This window comes from Lacerta agilis, chromosome 12, assembly GCF_009819535.1.
Source record: "Lacerta agilis isolate rLacAgi1 chromosome 12, rLacAgi1.pri, whole genome shotgun sequence".
Taxonomy (NCBI): Eukaryota; Metazoa; Chordata; class Lepidosauria; order Squamata; family Lacertidae; genus Lacerta; species Lacerta agilis.
In genome coordinates, this window is record NC_046323.1 from 21,954,289 (window position 1) to 21,979,202 (window position 24,914).

A 24,914-nucleotide genomic window follows, 5' to 3' on the forward strand; every position below is an offset into this window, starting at 1 on the left:
TGTTCCTTCCTACTCTGCCATCTGGTTTTTAAAACTGACTTGACACAGAGGCTATATCTCTGAACAGATTATTTTTTGAAAATACTGTATTTCAAATAAGGATCCATGTTCCACCAGGGTTGGGTTGTTGTTTTTTTTAGACACTCTCGTTTCAATATGGGGTGAAAGTTATGCTTCTGCTGCCAGCAAATTCTGAGCTGTCTAAATAGCGGGGGTTGCAAACAGGAGCACACAGATCGCAGGCTTTGGCAGTTTCTGATTTGCAGCGTGGGTTGATAAAGGAAAGGTGACTTTTCCAACTGAAGCAATGACAGTGCTGCGCAGTAACAAAACAACTGTCATCTAATACACTGATCCTCACTTCAAAAAAAAATTGTGGGAGGGGGGCAGATAACGCCATTCCCCAACTGTTCATTCTTCTGAGGTTTCTCCTGACTCCCATCATCCCTAGCTAACCATGGGAACCATGGTCAGGGATGATGGGAATTGTAGTCCCAAAACATCTGGAGGGCCGAGTTTGGGGGGTGCCTGCTTTGGAGTGTAGGACTCAAACCAATGGCTTCAGGTTACAAGAAAGGAGATTCTGACTAAACGTTCAGAAAAGCATTTCAACAGTAAGAGCTGTTCAGCAGTTGAACAGACTCTCACTAGAGGTGGTGGAATATATTTCCTTTGAGGTTTTTAAATAGAGGTTGGATGGCCATCTGTCATGGATGCTTTAGCTGAAATTCCTGCGTTGCAGGGGCTTAGACTAGACGACCATTGGGTCTCTTCCAACTCTAAGATTCTGTGATTCTATGATCTGTTAAGATGCAGAGAGGCTCAAAAGACTTGAGGAAGGGCTGACTAAGGAGTGAAGCAAATAATGGCACGAAAGGAGCTGAAATAGGACTAAACAGTTGGAGTTGGCCCAAGCTTAGACCCTACTAAGCTCATGGACACATTAGAAAGTCTCAGTCATGATACTGTTTCTTAGCTCTGGGACATACCTGATGCCCCTGAGCATGTGCAGTGTGCATTTCCACCAGTCCCCAGGTAGCCATTGCCAAGTTGCCATGCGCCTGACATTTATTGCTCAGGCTTGCAAGATCAGGCAATGTGACTTCCAGACAAAAGTGAGACTCCGCCTTGGAGATTTCAGCCTCTCAACTCTCCCATCTGCAAAAGGTTCATCATCCGAGAGCGCCATCAGAGGGACAAATTTAAAAGTTTGCAATGGATTCTGTGCATTTAAAAGTGCTGTACAAAACAGAGTGTGGGGCTATTCTGGGCCAATTGAAAGATCCGTGGAGAAGGAGGCTCTCTCTCTCATTTTCTTTCTTGCTAAAGGGCGTAGCTTACCCTGGGACATTCAAGGCCTGGTGAACAAACAGCCAGCCCACTTCAGAATAATTTAGCTGCGAATACAGTGGTACCTCGGGTTAAGAACTTAATTCGTTCTGGAGGTCCGTTCTTAACCTGAAGCTAATGGGGCCTCCCGCTGCCGCTGTGCCACCACCGCCGCACCATTTCTGTTCTCATCCTGAACCAAAGTTCTTAACCCGAGGTACTATTTCTGGGTTAGCCAAGTCTGTAACCTGAAGCGTCTGTAACCCGAGGTACCACTGTAATCCAATTATACAGTTGGTGATCCTATGAAGGCTTTGGGCCTTTGCTGCTTTGCTCCAACCAAATGTGGAATGTGTGGCCTGCTGTTTTTCCCCCCGTTTTAAACTTTTGACCAAGCAGCTTTAAAACAGGCTCTTCCTCCTTTTCAAGGGGGCATCTTCTTCTTCTTCCTGCCTCTTCTTCTTCCAGCTCCCCATCCCTGCGATTCCTTTTCTTCTCGAGCTCCCTCTCGCTGCACAGCGCCTAGCAGACAACAAAGCCCCCTCCCAGCTCCGATGACCCTTCTTGCCCAGAGCCACCGGACAACCTCGCTCTGGACGCGCAGCCGCGACAGCAGGCAGCCGGGGAGGCCGCTTGCATAACAAAGGCGGCCCTCCCCGCGGTGCCGGGCCCTGGCGTCCTCCTCGCCCCCCGCCCTGCAGCGGCGGCAGCCCATTTGCCTAACGTTTCCCAGCCCCTTCTGTGTTTATCTTTTCATGCAAATAGAGCGCGGGAGGGACAGAAGGGAGAGAAAGAAATCAGGAGGCCAGACAAGCACAGAGAGAAAGCCTTAACATCACATGGCTGCTGCTTGCAAAAACATCCCCCCCCCACTCATATCTATATATGTGTACATATGTGTGTTTGTGTTTTTTTGCAGTGGCAACGTTTTAAAGCCTTGTTTGTCGACTTGTCCATACTCCCAATTTCTTTCTCTCCTCTCTCCGCATCCATACATACACGTGTACATAGATGAGTGTGTGCATACGTAAAGCACACACTATATATATGTGTGTGCGTGTATATGTGTTTAGACATACATGCTTATACATATATAGAGAAAACACACACTATACATACGTAGGTATATTCCTATGCATGTATGTCATATAATGTCTATATATATATATATATATATATATATACACACACACACACACACACACACACACACACACACACTTATGTGTATTTATGGGTCTGCGTGCACGCTATTATGTATCTATGTATATGCATGCATGTGTCTGTATATACATACATACATACATACATACATATCACAGTGCTTTTTTCTGGGGGGACGCATACCCCTAAACATTTTGTGAATCTAAGTTTGGCCTCATTGAGGGTCAGTATTTCAATAAGAGTAGGAAAATGAGAGTACCCTAAACATTCTTTTAGGGGGGGGAAGCACTTTGCATATAGCACGCAAACATCGTATAGATTTTGCGCGCTCACGCCCACGCGCTATGTTCATTTTCATTTGTGTGCTTACATTGTGTGTGCGCGCGCGCCTGTAAACGCTATAATCTGCAAACTATGGATCATCGGAGCCGGAAGATCAAAACAATAAGCAAAATAATCGGTTGGTGTTTTGATCTGCCGGCTCGCTGGATGCGCTAGACGAGGCTCGACTCTCTCCCGTCTTCTCCCCCCTCCCTCCTCTCCTAGTCTTTTATTTGGCCCGTTGCTATGGGTTACGGGATCAAGTCCGGCCGGCTCCTCTCCCCCTCCGTCTTCCTCCCCGACAACCAGCCTTCGGCAGCGCCTGGGCACATGGAGGGAGCGCGGAACGCAGCAGCAGCAGCGTCCCCGGGAGGGGAGCGAGGGCGCGCGCGCTGCTGCTGCTGAGCAAGCGCCTTGCACACGCCCCGCACTTCAGCGCACAGCATTTGCTGCTGTTGCTGCTGCTGTGGGGTTAAAAAAAAGGGGGGGACGTCCAGCCATGTGGGTTTGGAAGGGGGAGGCGGGGGATGGAAGAGTGGATCGAGGCCCTTGGAGGTAAGGAACCAGCAATCTTGTTACTCCAGGTGGTGCCCAGAGGAGCAAAGACTTTGGGGGTGGGGTGCGGGATGGAGAGGCTTGTTGAGATCTAAGGCAGTCCCCGTTTGGCTCCTCGGGCAGATGGTTAGTAAAGAGATTTTTTTCCGTGCGGGTTTGTGTGCCTTAACAGCAACCAAAAGTTAGGCAGTGGGAACTGGGAAGGGGGGCTGGAACTCAACTCAGGGGTGTTGCTAAGAAAGTCAACTGTCCCATCTTTATTTTTCATTTTTTTTTAATCCACCTGGAGGAGGAGGAGGAGCAAGTAATCCGTGAGAAGGAAAGAAAAGTTATTGGAAAAGCGCTGCGATGGAACGAATACTTTGGGAAAGTTGGGTTTGTCGATGCGCGCCTGGGTTTTGGAGTCGCAGGAGTCCAGCAGGGAAAGGGTTACTTTGCTTTTGGGAAGTTCGAGACCCTCTCAGAAGGATACTTTCCCTGAGGTTTACCCTCTCTAACCCTCCCCTCGCTTTCCTATTTATAGCTGTGTGTCTTAAATTTGCTGTACCGGAGCGAAGCCATTTCAAAGGGAAGAGTAACATTTCAGGCAAAAGGAACTATTCTGTCCAATTGTTTCTGGTTTGTATCAAACTAATATGCAAGAGAGAGAGAAAGTGCACAAAATATAATATGCAGAAGCAGTAGCATTTCTGAGCGTTTTCAAATAAATGATGGAAGGGTGTATAGAATTATTTTTATATATGCAGTGTACTCAAAAGGAGGAGAGAAAAACAATATGGTATTTTATAAATGCCAATTTATTTCTCGTAAGTCTGGATTTTTAGCCTTTGCTAAAAAGAAACTAAACTATTGGGACACTTTACAATTTAAGCAAAGTTGGATGTATTGCTAAAGCAAGTATTCCTTTTATGAGTGAAAACACAAGATTCCTACGAAGGAAAACACTTTTTTGGTTAATGTTTTTATAACTACCAGGAAGCAAAGGGAGTTGAGTACTTTTTTTAAAAGAAGAAGTGCTTTACACATAAATTTACGTTGGGTGTGTGTGTGTGTGGAAAGACCCTAATCTGTTTAATTAAAATGAATAAACGTGTATTGTTTCTTGTTTCCTGCAAAAGCCGAGTTGTTCCAAATACCAGGTTGTTGCAATATATTTTCTGTAAGGTGTTGTGTATTATGCAAAAAAGTGTAAATCTTTTAATAAAAAAAATCTTGCTCCTACTACCAATAGAGCAAAGAACAAAAATATTTTAACGCTGTTAGCCTGCATGAAATAATGGATAAATATAAAATATAAATGGATAAATATAAAATATTTTTTGTGTACATTCAAAATATAAAGGAGAAAATATGTTATATTTCCAATGTACACAAAAAGGGAAAGCATTAAACAATTTAAAAGCTGGGAATTAATTGACATTAAAAGGGGGAATGTTAATGATATATGTTTAGAAAACAAAATATTACAGTAAATTTCATCATTAACACACCACAAATGTTAGCCTGAAGCAAGTCAGCACCCTGCATTTAAATAAAGAATAAAATAATAAAATACTTACAGGATGTTTTATTTTGAAATGTGACAAAATACAAACATTTTCTACACATATTAGAAAGGTAGAACACAGAAGAGTCAGCATTTAAATATTTCACTAATATTTGGTGTACAAAAAAAGAAAATCACAGTTACAGTGTGAAAGGCAGCTGTCCAAGGTATAGGAAGCAACTAATACACAGTAACAATACAAAATGTAAATTTGTGCAATGTGTGACAAAGCAAACAACACTCTGACCATAACAAATCCCAAACTTGAGACTGAATAAACTCTGAAATGATGCTCAGGCTGAAATAACATAATATCAAATATCAAATGAGAAAATATCAAGTAACTGCAATTACATAGATGTTGAGAGGTTTATAGGCTTGGTATCTTTGCAGACTACCAAATCTAAAGTGCACAAACTGCTTCTAATTAACAGTAATGAGCACAGCTATGTCATTTTAAAAAGTAAACAATGTATTTTTCCAGTTCATTTTAGTCACTGCTGCGGTTTTCCTATTTGATGTCTGTTGCTAATTTTTCAGCAACAATTGCAATATTTGTATATTTAATGGCTCAAATTATTATTATTATTTTCCAACAGTAGCTGAAATATGTATCTTGCTGCTAGCTCCCTTTCAGTGATCAGGCCCCTGTATATTTTTGTACAGTTCAACAAAAATATTATCTGCAAGACACTTAATGAAATTTATGTTGTGCAAATGTTGACATCACATGCACACAAAAATCATTGGCTCGTGGTAGTTATCTGGCCTCCCCATTCCTATCCCCCAAACCCACCCTGGTCCTTAAAACACAACTGCAGTGCAATTCTATTCCTGACTACTCAGAAATAAGGGTCACCGAGTTCAGGGAGGTTTACTCCCGGGTACGTAGGCACAGGATTTCAGCCTTACTAGATTTGAACACAACTTATTTCCTAATAAATGTAATTTTGGATGGAGTGCCAGTGAAGTTATAGTGGGGCTGTCAAAACATACACAAATTAATTCATGGCACTGCCAAGCTAGATCATCTGCAGTGATACAGTAAGCTTTCATCCAGAAGTTTATTTCTGTTACTCGCTGGTTAACATGTTCCCTTCCTTCATCCTCTTGCAAGAACATTCACTTTAAAACAGTGTAAATATATATATATCCATGTAACAGCACAGGTTTTTTAATGATAGGCCTCTTCACAAGACATGTGTTTCTTAACCACACACACAAAAGTAAGACCTGTTGCTACAGTTAGGCAGGATTACAGCACAATACTATGTATATGCCTCAACTGGGGTTTATTGCCAGGTAGATTGCAGGATTGCAGTCTGGGAGTAAGCCTAACTCAACTCAACCTGGCTTACTTTTGAGTAGACATATACAGAACTGCACTGTTAAGCCTGTTTAATTCAAGTGGCCTGGAACTGGCCATATAGCATTGTACCCAAGCGTTCCCTTTCAAGGTGAAAGCTTAATAATGAAACATACTTTTCAGAAAACCCATTTGGTCATTTACTCCTCTGCTACCTTATGACTGAATGGTGTTTTGGTTTTCTGTGTTGCAACTGAGTTACGTTAGTCAACACCACAGTAGAAAGACCACCACAGTATCACCATTTAAAATGCCAAATAGAAATATATTTTGTGGATTCCCAGAATATTGATATTCCAGGGTTTCCCCACCCCCCTTTCCTTTCCCTTATAGTGAACCCCACATTATCACATTAAGAAATCTCATTGATTTAGGTGGTGTGGTGCAGGCAGTATTCGTATCGTTCAATGTAACAAAGGCTACAAAATGCATACAAAGCAAATGAACAGGCTGTTTTGAAAACAGAAAAGACATGCCTTGAAAGTTGGGTGCATGATTGGTCTATGTTATGTGTAACTTTCAACCAAGATAGAAGCAGTATCTGTCATTTCTGTGATGGCAACACATAAATGATATTTCACGGTTCTTCAGGAACTGTGTCTGTGCTTCCTTTACATCCATGGGAAATGTTATCATCACTGCTGTGTCCAAGCCCTGAGGATGAACTGCAGAGAAAAAAAGGGGGGAGGGAGAGAAAGAAGAGAGAGGAAATTGGTTTTCACAACACACTCAAAGCCTGAGTAACAGAGGAGAACTTTAATTATCCCCAGTCACAAAAGAGAGACAGGAAATTTGGACTTTTAATTAGCCATTTGGAGTGCAGTTGGATATTTTTTTTAGCGAGATAATTTAAACGCGAATAATTCAAGTCTGACTAAATGAAATTCACATAATCAGAATGCAGATAATTGAATTTCTACTGCATTCATTAATTCAGTGTGGAGGTGTATGTGAAGACTTCTATGATGAGCTGTCACAGCTCAATAAAATCTCAGTCAATTAATTTTTTCATTATCTTAGCATTGCATCAACAACAACAAAAGTGAACTGTGTTTATTATCATATGTGCATGTTTAGCAGAATGTAAGGAAGTAACCTTTCAGAATCGGAATCTGCATAATTCTCCTTTTTCCTCTCTTCGTCTTCTACAGGAAACCGTCGTTTCAAACAGGCAAACTCGTGGATTGCGTCTGCAACGGAATATTTCGTGTGTCCAGATACACATGCCTCAATGTCCTCTGGGTTCAGCTGGGTTTGTACAAAGAGGTGAAGTCTACTGTCTGAAAGCAGTAGAGGATTCTGCAGAATCCTTTAAAGAAAATAAAGAGGAAAAAATGAACCACCTTCCAAGATCCATTTTTTTAACACTGTCTTCCTTTTAAAAATATTTTTAACTTAACTTCCAATACAGTTTTGAATCCAGTATATATGTTGGCATGGTTGGACGTGTGCTTTTCTTTAATAAATTATTTGGAATTTTTGGTAAATAAAAGCATGGCACTAATAGTTTTGAACATCTGTTATAAGAATAATTCCAAGGGCATTTTTTCCCCCATTTAACCATCTGCTACTACCATGTGGATCAATTACTTTTTTGGCTGGGGCGAAAGGGTTGAAATAACATACTATTATGGAAACTGGTTCAGAATCAGTTACTTTGTACTGTATACATATCAAAAACATTACTAAGTATAAGTCGCTGTAAGATTTGGACCTTCAAATATCTCTGTAAAACAGAAATCATTTAATGCGCAAATGCAAAAAAAATGTATTTTAAAGATATGTACAAATTGAATGCCATGTGCAATTATTATCTACCGTTACACAGGTTGGTAAAGTAATTTGTAGAAGCTGGAGTAAGGGAACCTTACATTTCAGTGATTTTTTAAAATATAATTTAAAACAAAAACAAACAAACACTCAATTCTGCATAAAATGTTTAATTCAACTAAATGTGCAATTAGCACAAACTGCATTAAACAGTAACAGCATTCTTCCCCTCCCTGGCAGAACTAATATGGTTTTTGCAAAACATTTTTAGAAATGCAAGTGGATTGCTCCCAGTAACTGGAGAATTAGGTCCTTAAAATGCTACACAGATAAGCTTAGCTGTTTTAATAAATAGTTCATAGTATCTATCCCCCAACTTTCATTTCTGAAACCCATCAAAGTAAACAATTTTCTCTAAGGGATCATTTGTTCAGTATGGACAACTAAAACCACCCCCTGCCTGCCCCACTGAAGGTTAGCATAAAAGCACATTCTGATTGTCTCAAGTGTCATTTGGCCATTTAAACTAGACAATGTTATTAAAATCTTCTCTCATAAGGGTTCAGTACTTGATACAGTACAATGTGTCTTGAGCAAAAGCCTATCGAGTCAATAAATAGCTAGGCCTGGAAATCTACAGTATTATTATTAATTAAGTATTAATTACCATATATACTTGAGTATAAGCCTAGTTTTTCAGCACATTTTTTGTGCTGAAAAAGCTGCCCTCGGCTTATACTCGAGTGAGGCGGGTGGTGGGGGTGGCGAGAAAGAAGCCCTATCTCTCCGCTCGTGCCGCCACCCGCTCTCCCCAGTCAACCATTCCTTAAGAAGTGTACAAGAACGGCGGTTCTTTACTCTCCCCAGGCAGCTTGTTCCATTCCTGAACTGCTCGCATAAATGCAAACTTGGCAAAGGAAGAAGAGGAAGAAGCAGCCCAAAGGGTTGCTTTCGGGCTGCTCGTTCCTCCTCCTCCTCCACAGCAGCAAAGGTGAACCGGCTTATACTCGAGTCAATAAGCTTTCCCAGGTTTTTGTAGGAAAATTAGGTGCCTCGGTTTATATTCGGGTCGGCTTATGCTCGGGTATATACGGTATTATGGGATGGTTCCAGTGTCAGGTGAATAAAAGGAAGTGAGATGGTTAAGCCTAAATCAGTTATCTACCTGAATCTACCTGAAACAAAACAGGGATGGCTATATATTTATCTGAAAAGAAAGGGGATGGCCCCCACCCCACTTTGAGTGCCGTATATTCAACAAATATTTCAAATACTGCATTCAGACAGGTGAAGAATGTCTGCATATACATCACCTGTCCATGAGCACCAATGGATTGGGGTTCATTGCCCTGTGGCGAAATCCTGCGCACAGCACAATCCTAACTATGTCCACTCAGAAGGCCTACTGAATTCACTGGGGCTTACCCACAGGTAAGTGGAGTTAGGAATGCAACTGAAGAGGATACTTTTAGTCAACAGTAGATCCACTGAAATGACCGAACTTAAAAGTCACGGCTCACTTGAAGTCCGTTGTTTTCAATGGGTCTGCTCAGAGTGCAACTATACCCTTGGCCATCAATATGCCACACATGTTATTGAGCACCTCCAACTGCGATGAGGCAGGGGAGATACGAAGAATTAAGCAAATATTCTCTGGCTTGCTATTACCCTCCTAATGGGGAGTGAAGCAGCCTTTTTCTACCCGCAACGATCCAAACAACAGCAAATCTCCAAATACCCCACTTGCTATGAGGTGCAGTGGTTAGTGCTGGACTAGGCCCTAGGAGACGGGGGTTCAAATCCTGACTCGGCCATGAAGCTCACTGGGTGACCTTGGGCCAGTCGTTGCCTCAGTCTAGCCTACCTCATAGGGTTGCTGGGGATAAATGACGAGGGGGAGAACCATGTACACAAACTTGAGCTTCTTGCATAAAATGTGAGGTATAAATGAAATATATGACTAGTAGATAGAGTATGAATGACTTTTCATAACTCCCAACACATCTAAAGCCATGTGATATATTGAATTCTGTTAATAAACAATGGATCAAATTGTAGCCAAAATTAAACATTTTACATTGAAGAACGGGACAGGCCTGCTCAATTCTTCCATCAAACTCAGTAGGTCTTAATCTTAACTCATAAACTTTTCTTGATAGCTTCTATGGCTTCAAACCATAATTCACACAAAAAAGCAGTAGCACTGGTTTGTTTTGTTTTTTGTTTTTTTAAAGTAAAGTATCATCAGTGTTTGCTTTCTAAATCAGGAAGAACGTTGGATTTTTTAAAAAACAAAATACTGACATCCCTATTTTTAATTTCAGAGTTTTGTAACAAAAAAAGACTTTTGAATACAGCATGCATGCATGAAATTCAGTTCTCAGCAGGGTTTTTTTTGTAATAATAAAAAATTGTGCTTTCAGTAGTTTGATTTTGCCACCCAACTGAAGCCTAAGTAACTGTTCATGAGAGTATACTCTGTTACTGCTTTGCTGCTGTTTGAAATGTATTTTATTTTCTTTATAAAATAATCGGTAATCTTTAAAATTGATTTTTGATGGTTTGAGGCGTTGTGCCACAAAAGTAATGAGCACTAATGTCAATGATATTGGACAGAAATTCATTTTAGCTTTATTTTGTGTCCAGTGCAATTCTGCTAAGCCTTGAACCGACGAAGCCCTGTTATTAACTTGCTGGTAACCTAACACTTGGGAACAGCAAACAAAAGTGATAAAAGCACAGGTTGGTCAGCACCTCAAGGCTACCTCCTTCCCCCCCCCCCCCTCGCTCCCTGCCCCCACCCCAATAGCTATAATTCAATTTCCAATTCTATTTTGCATTAGGCTCGTTATTTTACAGTTATTCTCTTTTCTGCTTAATAGTGCCATCTGGAGGTTATGGGAGAAGTGAAGGTACCAGAAACAATAAATCAGAAAGGTGCCCCTTAAACAACAGGTACAGGAACTTGGCAGCGCAAACATGTCAATGCTGAGTCAACCTGTGAACTGAAATATGGGTTTTGTTCACCCACATGCCCTAAAATCATCTTTCCCCCAAGCTTTTTATTATGAAATGAACCCGTGGGGCTCAGACATCATTTGCATTAAGAGGGTCTACTACTTGAAATGTATAGTAAGCCCCGGGGGTTATGTTCTGGGAATCATGCCTAATGTCAAAATCACCTTAAAAGACCTTGGGTGCAATGGTGGGAAGGATTGCCAAAGTCTTTTTTCCTGGATGCCTGTTTTTATTATTATTGCCAAGCGCATAAATCTGAATGTGCACAAGTTAAATGCTGGGATAGCTCAGTCAGTAAAGCATGAGACTCTTAATCTCAGGGTCATGGGTTCTAGGGCTGGGCGATACCTGGTTTTCAACACTGTGATATATCACCAGCTAAACATCATGATATGCCGATATATCACAATGTCTGAATTAAGGATGGGGCATTGCCTGCCTTCAGAGTTTTTCCCGCATTGTGATTTTCGCTTAGCGGCTGCACACTCACACACACATATCATGTTTTGCGATATATTGCCATGTCAAAAATTATGAAACCGGTATCACAGTATAGACTTCAAACCAGTTTGGGGCAATATATGATGCCCAGCCCTAGTGGGTCCGAGCCCCACGTTGGGCGAAAGATTCCTGCATTGCAGGGGGTTGGAATAGATGACCCTTGGGTCCCTTCCAACTCTACAATTCTAGGATTCGAAGTTGCAGGCTTACTGTAGAACTAACTACATGTAGCTGTAAATGTCTTGCTTGCTTCTGCATGCATGCCACGGTAGGCCCATCTGAGGGGAGATCCAGGGCCAATCAGAATCCCCCCTTTGCCTTGAGGGTCTCTGCATGTATAACCCCCTTTTGGCATGCATACAAGGTGGGAGAAATGACCACCCTTTATATTAGCAGTGAGGGTTAGCAGGGATAGCCAACGCAGTAATTCTCCTTCTGCATCCTAGCACCACAAAGGGGGTTGTCTAAACTGTGGTCTAAACCACTGAGCCTCTTGGGCTTGCCGATCAGAAGGTCGGCGGTTCGAATCCCTGTGATGGGTTGAGCTCCCATTGCTCTGTCCCAGCTCCTGCCAACCCAGCAGTTCGAAAGCACACCAAAAGTGCGAGATAAATAGGTACCGCTGTGCCAGGAAGGTAAATGGCGTTTCCATGCGCTCTGGTTTCCGTCGCGGTGTCCCGTTGCGCCAGAAGCGGTTTAGTCATGCTGGCCACATGACCTGGAAAGCTGTCTGTGGACAAACGCCAGCTCTCTCAGCTTGAAAGCGAGATGAGCGCCACAACCCCATAGTCGCCTTTGACTAGACTCAACCGTTAAAGGGTCCTGTATCTCTCTTTTTTTACCTGGCTGATGGGAGTAGGATATATTTCAAGGAAAACATCCCAGGGCAAGAGAAGAGACAGGGAAAAAGAGAGCTAAATTTTCACAGCGCAGTTTGACATTACCAGCCAAATCCAAAATGGCAACACCTGCAGAGCACCTGAATTTACAGAAGAACTAACAGTTGGGAGTTTGGTTTATGTGAGGCTTCAACGCCTTCATTGTAGTGGGATACAATTAAAGGGTTTTACGGATTTTACATTTGTGCACACACCTGTAGTCTGCGCATGCTCAGAGGCACTCTCTGTTGCTTCTTATATTTGTGGGTCAAGATCCTGGCTCACATGAAGCTTGGAGCATTTGTATGCAAAGAGGCTTTTGAAGATCCTAATCTCTGCTGGAACGGGAGCCTAAACCCACATTTTGGCCCCTCCATATAACAGTTTCTGCATAAAGTAATCTCAGCAATGTTTGCTTTTAGACCATCCGCAGAGGGCTCAGGATGCGCAAATCAGAATGAATTTCTCCTCCCCCAAGCTAAAAACAAGTATGTTTTAATAAAGGCAAAACATGTGGTTGGTCTTGTTTGGACAGAGGCCAAAATCTGGTTCTTTTCAACATGATTTTATTAGGTATATTACACACTGTTCTGTTGGAGGAGAGCATATGGCTGAAGAGCGCAACTTAATCCTAACTAAAGATTTCCTGTACCTTCTGTAACCCAATATAGTGACAGATGCAGGCCTCCATGTGTGCAGAAGGTTAACACTCTGATTTTGTTTTCAACAAATTTACTCAGCCCATTTACATCATATTATGATGGGAAGGCAGCAAGAGGGAGCGGAGGAGGAGGAGAAACAAGACCGCAGAAACAAGCAAACACAGCCTGTGTTCTGGTGCCCTCTATTGAATGCACACACATTGATGTTTCAGCAGGAATCTTCGCGAAATGGAGGCTACAGTAAAGTTTACCAAAAAAAATAAAAAACCCATGCAAAATAATAATAATAAAAGAATATTTTTAACAAAATAAAATTGAAAACTGAAATGAGCTTTCCATTTGTAAAAAAAAAAAAAAAAAGGTAATATAGGCTACAAATTACATGTATGTTTTCAGGGTCTATTGTACTGACACTACCTGGAAAGAGAGAGAAAAATTCTTCTAGAGAATTGAGGCAATCCTAGAGCTGTAGAGTTGGAAGGGCCCACAAGTGTCATCTAGTCCAACCCCCTGCGATGCAGGAATCTTCTGCGCTGCGTGGTTTTTGAACCCACAACCCTGAGATTAAGGGTCTCATGCTCTACTGACTAAGAATACAGGGTTCTTAGCTGCCATTCTCCATACATACTCTCTGCATTGGGTTGAAAAAGCATGAAGCTAGTTCCAGTTCTGGAAGTTTCATTCCATATTTATTGGAGAATTGATTTGTTTTCTATCTGGAGTGTACTGTTTGGATAATTCCGGTGTCTTGTACACAGTGTGTAGCTTGTTTGTCATTATATAGTGCCCACGGTAAGTTTTATTTCTGTTTGCTTGTTCACATAATATCTTAATTCAGGGGTCAGCAAGCTTTTTCAGCCATGGGCCGGTCCACTGTCCCTCAGACCGGGGGGGGGGGGGCAGACTATATTTTGAAAAATATATATGAACGAATTCCTATGCCCCACAAATAACCCAGAGATGCATTTTAAATAAAAGGACACATTCTACTCATGTAAAAACACGCTGATTCCAGGACCGTCCGCGGGCCACAATCAGAAGGCGATTGGGCCGCATCTGGCCCCCGGGCCTTAGTTTGGGGACCCCTGTCTTAATTGCTTCCTGTGACTTTGGCATTTTGTTGCCGACATTGGAAAACCCTTCCTTGGTTTTGTTGCATTTACAAATACATTCTCTCGTAGTTATCTCATGGAAAAGAAAAATAATAATAGCCATCCTTATAGTTTAGGGTAGAATTTGGGTCACTGCCATTTTTGTTTTAAAATCCAAAAATTTACCCCGAGGTGGTTAATAGCAGGTTTGCAGAGGGGTTCTGACTGCAGGACCCCAATGTATGAAACAGTATCTCCATGCAGTGCCAGATTTACGTATAAGCTAAACAAGCTATAGCTTAGGGCCCCACTCTCTGGGGGGGGGGGCACAAAAAGTTTAAGGGGGAGGGAACTGGATGTATATTTCTAAAACGTAAGATAAAAAACAAATAAAATAAAACCTACATACAGCAACCGTGTTTTGTGTTGTGTGGGCTCCTATGATACCTATTAGGTCCATAAATTACCATATAGCATATATTCAACACAAAAAACTGACAATTTGCTGTTGACAAAGGACAACTGGACATATAAGGGGCCCCATTACCTTCAGTAGCTTAGGGCCTCATCAAACCTAAATACGGCCCTGTCTCCATGATGTTGTGGGCATTAAATTCCAGCACACATTCCACACCCCCCAATGTTATGCAGACTCACTCACCCTTTCTGCAGAAAATCTGATACATTTTTTAAAAAACCTGTTGCCATCCTCAGCAACGGGCAGCCTTTTTATGCCCAGGTGAAACCTCTAGGGGGCACCCTTGAGGCTGTGCGTGTGTGTACAGAAATGTTTTTGGGGTGGGTGGGTGCCAAACTGGGTCTTTGACCCAGGAGAAGTAAAGCCTAGTTTTGCCTCTGGCAATGGGTATTCTTCGCTTGCTCCTCTGCCCTTTCCCCCATGCCAGCAGGAAGTATAATGGTGCCAGAGAGAGCAGCGGTGGGCCTACCTAAGCTTCCACAACATTGGTGGTGGGGTGTGTGAGAGAGGGGGGGGGTCCTCTTTCATCCCCTTCCCTTAAAGGTAAAGGGACCCCTGACCATCAGGTCCAGTCGTGTCTGACTCTGGGGTTGCGGCGCTCATCTCGCTCTATAGGCCAAGGGAGCCGGCGTACAGCTTCCGGGTCATGTGGCCAGCATGACAAAGCCGCTTCTGGCGAACCAGAGCAGCGCACGGAAACACCGTTTACCTTCCCGCTGGAGCGGTCCCTATTTATCTACTTGCACTTTGACGTGCTTTCGAACTGCTAGGTGGGCAGGAGCTGGGACCGAGCAACGGGAGCTCACCCCGTGGCAGGGATTCAAACCGCTGACCTTCTGATCTGCAAGCCCTAGGCTCTGAAGGGCAGTTTCCTTTCATTTGCTCCAATAAATGGAGACGACCCCCGTAAGAGGCCAGAGTTCACACTGCCGACTAATTCATAGACTGTGCATCTGTTCAAGCAGAGTAGATGTACCATCCTAGCAAGACACTATCAACAAACATTTGGGCTGGGGGAGGATTCTGGACTTATACTTTGCCATACATTCTAGTCAGGAACCTCTCACTTTCCTCACATGCAGGGGGAGGGGAGAGAGCCCACAGAAAGTTGGAAATCGAACCCCAGGCTGCTTTTTCGCTGCCCTCCTCTTGTCTCCAAAGATTCAGACCATAAGCAGCTTCCGGCACCGAAACATCCATGTCTATTTATAAAAGCTGCAGACCGTTTTATGTCGGTGCTGCGCTGGCTCTGCAGAGAGAGACGAAAAGCCTGTGTGTAAAAAAATTAATTAATTGGGAGCACCTGCTCGTTCACTTTAATAAAAAAACCAGCCTCTGGTTTAGATTATCAAAGTAGGAGAACAGAGCATGTCCAGTGTTGAAGGACATACACTGCCCCTTCCCTCAAGATTCGGAGCAGATTCCACTCACCAGGAAAGCTGCAGGCCTCTGAACACCTTTAGCTCCTCTGAAACATAAGGAGCGGCCTTTCTACCCATTTAGCTCTTCTGTCTCCTCAGGGTTCCAGGCAGGGAGCAGGGATTGGAAAAAGGGACCTTTGGCAAGCAGGGAATCTCTGTCCACAAGCCCGCAAACCTCAACCGTGGGAACATTTGATCCAACCCTGCACAATAATTTAAAGCTATATTCACTGTAGAAAAACCAGTCTGCATAGTTGTCTCACGAATACAGATGTCCCGAATGCTACTCAGTCTTGTACGTACAGTAAGTCCACAGTGGTCCTAATGGTCACATCCTGCGTACAGGCTTCCTCTAGGCATGTGTTTGGCCACTGGGATAATGGGATGCTGGCAGGGCCGGATTTAGGTTCGATGAGGCCCTAAGCTACTGAAGGTAATGGGGCCCTTTATATGTCCAGCTGTCCTTTGTCAACAACAAATTGTCGCTGTTTTTTGTGTTGAATATATGCTGTACGGTAATTTATGGACCTAATAGGTATCTAAAGCCATTTACACATAACAAAAATGTATTTTATCAAAGTAATTGTTGAACTTAATCACATTTTGGAAATATAAATTCAGGTTTTTTCCCTTTATTTTTTTTTTGGGGGGGGGGGTTCCCAAGAGAGTGGGGCCCTAAGCTATAGCTTGTTTAGCTTATACGTAAATCCAGCACTGGACGCTGGACTAGATGAGTCTATGGCCTCACCCACCAGAGCACCCTGTATGTTCTCATATAAAATTACGAGATTGTAAATCCATTCACCAACCCTTGTCCACATGGCCAATCCATTTTTGATGCCCGTTCAGCAGTTAAAAAGAATCTTGTTCAGGTCTATGGGCCAACACTTTTTTCAGCTGTAAAAACAATCCTATTGTAATACAGTGGAACCTTGGTTCTCGAACTCAATCAGTTCCAGGAGTCTATACGACTCCTGAAACCATTCGAAAACCAAGGCGTGGCTTCCGATTGGCTGCAGAAGCTTCCTGCACTCAAGTGGAAGCCGCTTCAGACATTCGACTTCTGAAAACCGGAACACTTACTTTGGGGTTTTCAGCGTTTGGGAGCCAAAAGTACGAGTACCAAGGCATTCGAGAACGAAGGTATTAGATGTCTTGTAATAATGCTATAGAACTACACTCCTTTTTTGCTCTTGGCATGCTCAGAACAGTTTGAGCTTTTTCATGCTTTTTGCCAAAATAAACCTCATTTCATATTTAACCCCTTGCCCCCTCCACACCTTTAGCTTCTATGCTGTCCCTTAAAGCTTCCCATAATTTTTCTTCACTGCAGTGAGATTACCTAGGAAAGATCCAGTGAGGGAGAGCCCTGATGTACTTACATTGCCTGCAGCTGCCATTTTTTACTGGCGCAGAGGACTCTTATTCATAAGCAGGATTTATAACGTCTGGGAGGAACAGCTAGGATTTTAGCTCCTCTTACAGTGTTTATACAAGCATTCCCTTCCATCCTGTGGCCACATAAACATCAGTGCACTGATCGTCTGACGGAGGATCTGCCTTGGGGTGTCACAAACTGGAAAGGCTGGGGAATCCTCCATCTGTGCAATGTGTAGTGAGGGGTGTGGAATCCTATATTTATGTTCCTTGGCTCGTGGAGTAAACAGGAAGATGGAGGACGAGAGAGTTGCATTGTGTAATGGAGCATAATGCAAAAATAAGGGGTTCCCTGCCTTTCCAAGGTGCAAATTCCCTGGAAAGGGAAGAAATACTCAAAATAAACATACCGATTTTAGCCCAGGAGATGTAAGAGAACTACTGCAGCCAACAGGAAAACTGAAAGTATGTTCCTAAATTAGAATTAAGAAGCCTCACTTACATAAGAATAGCCTCTGAATTGCATATAACAATTATGTGCAATTCTTGGGCACCCAAATTGTGCCACTGTTGAGAACGTGACCCCCCACCCCATCTAAATATCCTGCTCACAAGCCATTTCTCCACCCACAAAACCCATTTTTCAGTGCCACAGTCAACTAAGGGCCACAAAACGCCCCTGGATTTACCCAAGGGGCCATCAGTTGCTCACCCCTAGAAATACTGGAGGAGGAGGAGGAGGGGGAGGAGGGGGAGGAGGAGGAGGAGGAGGGGACGACAGAGGATGAGATGGTTGGACAGTGTTCTCGAAGCGACTGGCATGAGTTTGGCCAAACTGCGGGAGGCAGTGGAGGATAGGGGTGCCTGGCTTGCTATGGTCCATGGGGTCACGAAGAGTAGGACACGACTGAACGACTGAACAACAACAACAGAAATACTGTAATGGTCTTACAGTGTTAAGCTGCTCTGTTGAGCAGAGCCCTAGATGTCTGCCCCAAGTCCAACCATGGTGGCACCACTGATTTTCAAGAGGGTTACTAATCAATTTCATCATTCCAAAGGAGAAAGTTTGACAGCCGCAGCATGCTTGCTGGAGAGTCCAAAAACAGCTGGAGGCCCCAGTTTGGGAAGCACTGGTTTAGAGAAAAGCTAACACGACAGACCTTTATAACATTATGCCTGGCATGGAGAAGGTGGGCAGAGAAGAGTTTTTCTCCCTCTCTCATGACCCTGGAACTCAAGGACAGCCAAAGAAGCTGCAGGCTGGAAGATTCAAAACTGACAGCACAGCTGCATGCAGTGTATAGTTAAGCTGTGGAACTCATTGCCACAGGAGGCAATGTTGGACAAAACCATGCAGAATAAAGCTATCAATGGCTACAAGTAATGATGGCTCAGCTCTGCCTCCACAATCGGAGCCGGCAATGCTTCTGAATACCATTTGCTGGAAGCCACAGGAGAGGAGAGTGTGGGTCTTGCGTTCGGGTCCTGCTTGGCGGTTTCCCACAGGCATCTGGTGGGTTACTGTGAGAACAGGATGCTAGACTAGATGGGCCATTGGCCTGATCCAGTAGGTTCGCCTTACATTCTTATGAAATCTGTGGACTATGCTTCTAATTTGCAGGTACATTAAAAAAGCAATTATAGTAGAAGGTTGAGAAGGTGACTGAAGAAGAAGGAAATGGTAACATCAGGACATATGTTTGTAATGGGAGTGGGAAACCTAATTATTGGGGGGGTGTATTAAATTTAAATAATTTGGATGGATTTGTTAAAATTTGGAAAACTAGTAAAATTAATATTAAAAGAGCAATTGCAAAAAGATCAAACTTATCCATCCTTAAAGAAATCAGCCCTGAGTGCTCACTGGAAGGACAGATCCTGAAGTTGAGGCTCCAGTACTTTGGCCACCTCATGAGAAGAGAAGACTCCCTGGAAAAGACCCTGATGTTGGGAAAGATGGAGGGCACTAGGAGAAGGGGACGACAGAGGATGAGATGGTTGGACAGTGTTCTCGAAGCTACTAACATGAGTTTGGCCAAACTGCGAGAGGCAGTGAAGGATAGGCGTGCCTGGCGTGCTCTGGTCCATGGGGTCACGAAGAGTCAGACACGACTGAACAACAACAAAAAGAGCAATTATTGCTGTGAAACTTCCATTGATGCTGCAATCCTCAAGTGACTGAACACGATACATACACTGCCTCTTTATTTAAGTAAGGTTTTAATATTCTTTGTGCTGCAAAAAAGGGATAATTTAAGCCTCTTGCCTATTTTAAGTCTGTTGAGCTTGCACCAGGGAGTGGCAATTTAGTTTCTTCATCGTATCACGTTTCAAGAAAAACATACGTACACGCAGTGCTGCTTCAAAGGGTAAAAGGAGGGGGGTGGGAATCCCAGAGTAAACAAAACGATGCAGGAATTGAAACGGAGTGAGCTCAGCATGTGAGCCACGTTATGCAACCCCTTACCTGGGAGCTTGTGCAAATGCACAACTGTGGCCACAAGGTGGCTGTCGTGTACAAAGGATGAGGCCCCGGAAATTAATGACCTCATTAAAACGAGAAAACTACCAAAGAAGAAGAAGCAAGCGCACTCACTTTTGGAGGAACTGCTGCAAACCTTGTCGGCGCTGGTCCACGTGTTGGGGGTTATTGGTGTTGAAAAAGGGCGTCCGGGCTGGAAGTTCTGGCAGTTGTCTTTAAAACACACACACAAACCAGAAAGCGTGAGTAGCCCAAAATGAACACATGAACACATGAATAAAAACGCTTTTGTGGGTTGGTTTGTTAGAAGCAGGGCTTTTTTTTCAGCCGGAACTCAGTTCCGGCACCTATCAGGTGGGCGCCATTGCCCTTTTAAGAGAACAAGGGAGGCGTTCCTGGTGAGTTCCGGCACTTCCTTTTCTAGAAAAATAGCACTGGTTAAAAAGGATTGCTGAACTCAGATGGAGAAAGAGGCAACAATACGGACTTGGGATTTCTATGGGCAACTACTTAACACCTGGCAAAGCTAACAGCCACACACTTTGGCGGCAAATTTCAGATCAGAGTTGCAGCCATGTTTGCTTGTAGCGGCAAAAGCAATGAACCGTTTTGGGGCAAGCTAAATATTAGCTGATACACTGCAGCAACAGCTTCCATGGGCTACTAAACTCCTTCATTTGAAACATGAAGTGTTAGATGGCGGTATCTCTCCTATCCTTTACCCCTATCTCTCCTATCCTTTACTCCTCCCTCCCTCAGCAATTAGTGTTTTCTTACATCGCTTTCTCAGCTTTCTTCCATCTTGAAAAACAAGGTGACATACGTTTGGTTCCCTGGCATGGCCCATGCAGGTACTGGCCCAGACCTCTTGGCTTCCATAACATGGTGGCCCTATGTGCTTTCAAGACCATAGTTTCACTGGGCAGAGGAGTGTTCTGAATGTGATATCTATGTGATGACCAAAGCCAGCTTCCTAAGAACAGTAGTTCGATTCAGACAGCACACAAAGCCATAGTTAAAGAGAGCACAGCTATGGCTTGGTGCGATGTCTGAATTGACAAACTATGGCCAGCAAATGAGAATCAAAAATCACAGCTTGTTCATGATTACCCACACTAAACTTGGGATTGCATGTGCATTGCTGAACGGGTGGGTACCCTTCTCATGTATGACTGATGTTGTAGCTTCCTCTGTACCTCGTCCACAAAATGTTCTCCTTCCTTTGTGCCATGTAAAAAAATATATATGTTAAGTTGTTCTGGCAGGGGCCTGTCTGTTTTAATTATTTGCCAGGCACTTAGCAAACCGTTCAGCATCCTTTACCCTGCACAGCACTTAGCGAAACGTCAAGGACTTCATAAATAATACAGGATATTATTAATAGCACAAGAGACTTGGGAAAGGCAGAGGCACTACATGGATGGTCTGAATGGAAGCCTTTGCCTCCCTCTTCTCCACGTTCCCCACCCTGCAAACATGTAACACTGATTATTGGTGCAGGGTCGATCCAAGGTATTTTGCTGCCCAAGGCAAAGGACAAGAAAAAGCCCTGCACATCCTGCATGCAAAAGTCAACTGAACTGGCATTTGAATCTTATTTCGAAGCAGGCTAGGGTGCAGGCCATGTGGCACACACAGCACAGTCTCCAGCATTTTATTGCCATTCCCCACCTCAACATCTTCTGTGCTGAGGGAGCTGCCTCACTCTGTCTACAGGTAGGGCCGGTCCTGACAAGGAGGCGAGAAAGATCAAGCACTTCTTCTTTGAAGTCTCTCAGCCCCACTCACCTCACAGAGTGTTTGTTGTGGGGGAGGAAGGGAAAGGAGAATGTTAGCCGCTTTTGAGACTCCTTCGGGTAGTGAAAAGCGGAATATCAAATCCAAACTCTTCTTCTTCTTCTCCTTCTTCTCCCCGCCCCCCACAGCACTAGATTAAGGCTCTATTTCCTATTCCTCTTTCAGGGGGAAAAATGAGGTTTTTAACCCACGCTTTGGGAGAGGGAAAAAGCACGTTTCAAAAACGTTTGGACGTTGACTCACATTAGCGCTGCGTTACTTTGAAGCCTCTGGCGAAGCCACACGAATTCTCGAAAGCGCCGCCGGACGCAAGACGTTTTCCTCGTAAAGCACATGCTGTTTGTCTGTAAAGAAACAGGACTTGTTCAACGTGACTCGAAGACACACCGCCTTCCCAGTACCCAAGAACTTCGTTGTTTGCGCCCATCCAATGGAGTGTGCCTCTTGGGGGTGAAGTCAAACTGCTGCATTAGTGGCAGTAAAGTGACCTTCCTGGGAAGCAAGCCTGGGCAGTGTTGTATGGAGGTCCTGGGCAGCCCACATGACAAGAAGACCTCCCTCTCGGTCTCACTGATGTGGTCCAAAGGAAAGCAGAGCAATATGTCCGGCACCAGCTTAGCTTCAGAAGGTTGCCGGAAGGAGGAGTGCAAGGCATGGCGAGGTAGCAAATGCTCCGCAGGCCCCTTTCTTAACCGCAGGCCTCTGTGCCACCTAACAAGTGCCTTCTAAAACTGCCCCTGAATGCCAGAATAGTGCGAATTGCTGGAGCTGCAACTCAAGTGGAAAACGTGGAGATTTCAGCCAATGTACATCCCAAGTACATTGATGCTTTTGAATTATGGTGCTGGAGGAGACTCTTGAGAGTCCCATGGACTGCAAGAAGATCAAACCTATCCATTCTCAAAGAAATCAGTCCTGAGTGCTCACTAGAAGGACAGATCCTGAAGTTGAGGCTCCAGTACTTTGGCCACCTCATGAGAAGAGAAGACTCCCTGGAAAAGACCCTGATGTTGGGAAAGATGGAGGGCACAAGGAGAAGGGGACGGCAGAGGATGAGATGGTTGGACAGTGTTCTCGAAGTGACTAGCATGAATTTGGCCAACTGCGAGAGGCAGTGAAGGATAGGCGTGCCTGGCGTGCTCTGGTCCATGGGGTCACAAAGAGTCGGACACGACTGAACGACTGAACAACAACAACAACTTCCCAAGGCCTAGAAATCCCCTTGATCCCAAACATGACTTTAGTTCCCAGACCAGAATCTGCAAACCCCGTCTCAAACAATCCACAGTTAAACAGAGAATCCAGGAGAACCTTGAATCAGATCACGGGAACACCTTTGCATGTGATTGCTAGGTTAAAATAATTAGCATCTAAAGCACAAAGCCATGTTTCCATCACAGTTCTTTTGATACATGTAATGTTTGAGGAAGACTATGGATGCTGTTGTGTGTAGCGACAGAACCAAAATATTAAAGTCTGCATTTTAAAAAAAGCCCACCCAACATCCTGATTCTTACTCCTAGAAGTCTAAGTGCTTCTCTATGACTCCACCAATGTCCTTATCCTGTTCCATTAAATACAATGCAGTTGTCATGGATGCCGGTGATAGCTGCTGCACGAGACCAAGTCAGTCACCCAAGTGCTGCCTGAAAGATAAAATGCATCACCTGCCCATGAAACTATGCCCCGACTGTTATCACTCATGTGATTGCTTTTCCTAGTCTCACTAGCGTCCTGGATTAAATCAAGAAGATTATTTCCCCCTTACATATCAAAACTCCAGACCACAGGGAGAAAGGAAGAGTTAGGATTATTTTTCATTTAAGACAAGAAATCAGATGCGGGCAAGTTGTAATTTGCACAAACCAGGAGTGGATTAAGAGAACTGGCAGCATGCGGGGAAAAGAGCAGGGATGTGGATTCAGGCGAGAGGGTGAAAGTCAAAAGGGTGGCTGCAGCCTTCAGACTTGGCCATTACATCTGAAGCAGGTAAAACTAGGGTATGGGGATTCAATAACCACCCAATAATAAACTGCCTTAGCAAAAATATTAAGTTATTTGAAACAACACTCCCCCCCGGTGTGGGCCAGGAGTAAGTCAGGGTCCCCATGTATTTAAATAAAACTGCCTGTGTTTTAGTTGAAAAAACAGAAACACCCAAGGACTCTAAATGTATTCTTTTTAATTTCAGATACCTTTCTGCATCTGAAGAAAGGTGATGGCTTCTCCTCCACTGGAGGTTTTTAAACAGAGGTTGAGGGCTCATCTGTCAGGCAGGGTGCCCGTCCTGTGGAACGCCCTCCCATCAGATGTCAAGGAAATAAACAACTTTCTGACTGTTAGAAGACATATGAAGGCAGCACTTTTTAGGATAGTTTTTAATTTTTGATGTTTTATAGTGTTTTTAATATTCTGTTGGGGGCTGCCCAGAGTGGCTGGGGGAAACCAGCCAGATGGGCGGAGTGTAAATAAAGTAATTATTATTATTATTATTATTATTATTATTATTATTATTATTATTATTATTACTGCTACTGCTACTGTCAGGGATTCTTTAGCTGTGGTCCTGCATTGCAAAGGGTTGGATTAGATGCCCCTCAGGGCCCCTTTCCAACTCTACAATTCTATTACCGTGTTAACAAAGGGTACAAAATCGAGCCTAGACAATAAGCCAGGTATGAAGAATAACGGAGAAATGCCAGGGGAAGCATGGGTAGTTGAAACAGTAATCATGATCTTTTCTAATACAGTCATACCTCGGCTCCCCGAACACCTCGGTACTGAGACAATTTGGCTCCTGAACACTGCAAACCCGGAAGTGAGCGTTCCAGTTTTCCAACCTTCTTTTGGAAGCCAAACGTCCAACGAGGCTTACGCGGCTTCCGACTGGCTGCAGGAGCTTCCTGCATCCAATCAGAAGCCGCGTTTTGGAAGCCGAATGCTTGGAAGTCGAACAGACTTCCGGAATGGATTCCATTCGACTTCCGAGGTACTGTGAGACACTGAACTCCTAAGTCGAACAGTGCAAAGGGGGGAGGGGGGTGACTCCCTACAAGAAACAATTCACACACATGAGGACAGAGAAGATCTCCCAGGGTGGGAGGCTGGGGGAAGAGAGGGAAGCTCCCAGGTGAGAGCTGGGAAGGTTTGCTCTT

General features: G+C 43.8%; 1 protein-coding gene and 1 long non-coding RNA gene across 3 annotated transcripts in view; one reads left to right on the forward strand and one right to left on the reverse strand.

The window, feature by feature from the left end:
• The first annotated feature begins 3,305 nt into the window (after nt 1–3,305).
• LOC117055712 lies at nt 3,306–7,787 on the forward strand. Its single transcript, XR_004427667.1, has 2 exons — nt 3,306–3,369; nt 7,433–7,787. It is a non-coding gene; the product is annotated as an uncharacterized LOC117055712 (long non-coding RNA).
• Nucleotides 4,921–24,914, reverse strand: part of SNX10 (sorting nexin 10) — a 50,742-nt gene continuing 30,748 nt past the window's right edge. For both annotated transcript variants that reach the window (XM_033165480.1, XM_033165479.1), the window contains 4 exons: nt 22,003–22,103; nt 20,077–20,175; nt 7,378–7,590; nt 4,921–6,946 (listed from right to left, as the gene is read on the reverse strand). In XM_033165480.1, the coding sequence (XP_033021371.1) occupies nt 6,859–6,946; nt 7,378–7,590; nt 20,077–20,175; nt 22,003–22,103 (501 nt within the window). In that variant the 3' untranslated portion in view covers nt 4,921–6,858. The remainder of the gene's footprint in view (nt 6,947–7,377; nt 7,591–20,076; nt 20,176–22,002; nt 22,104–24,914) is intronic.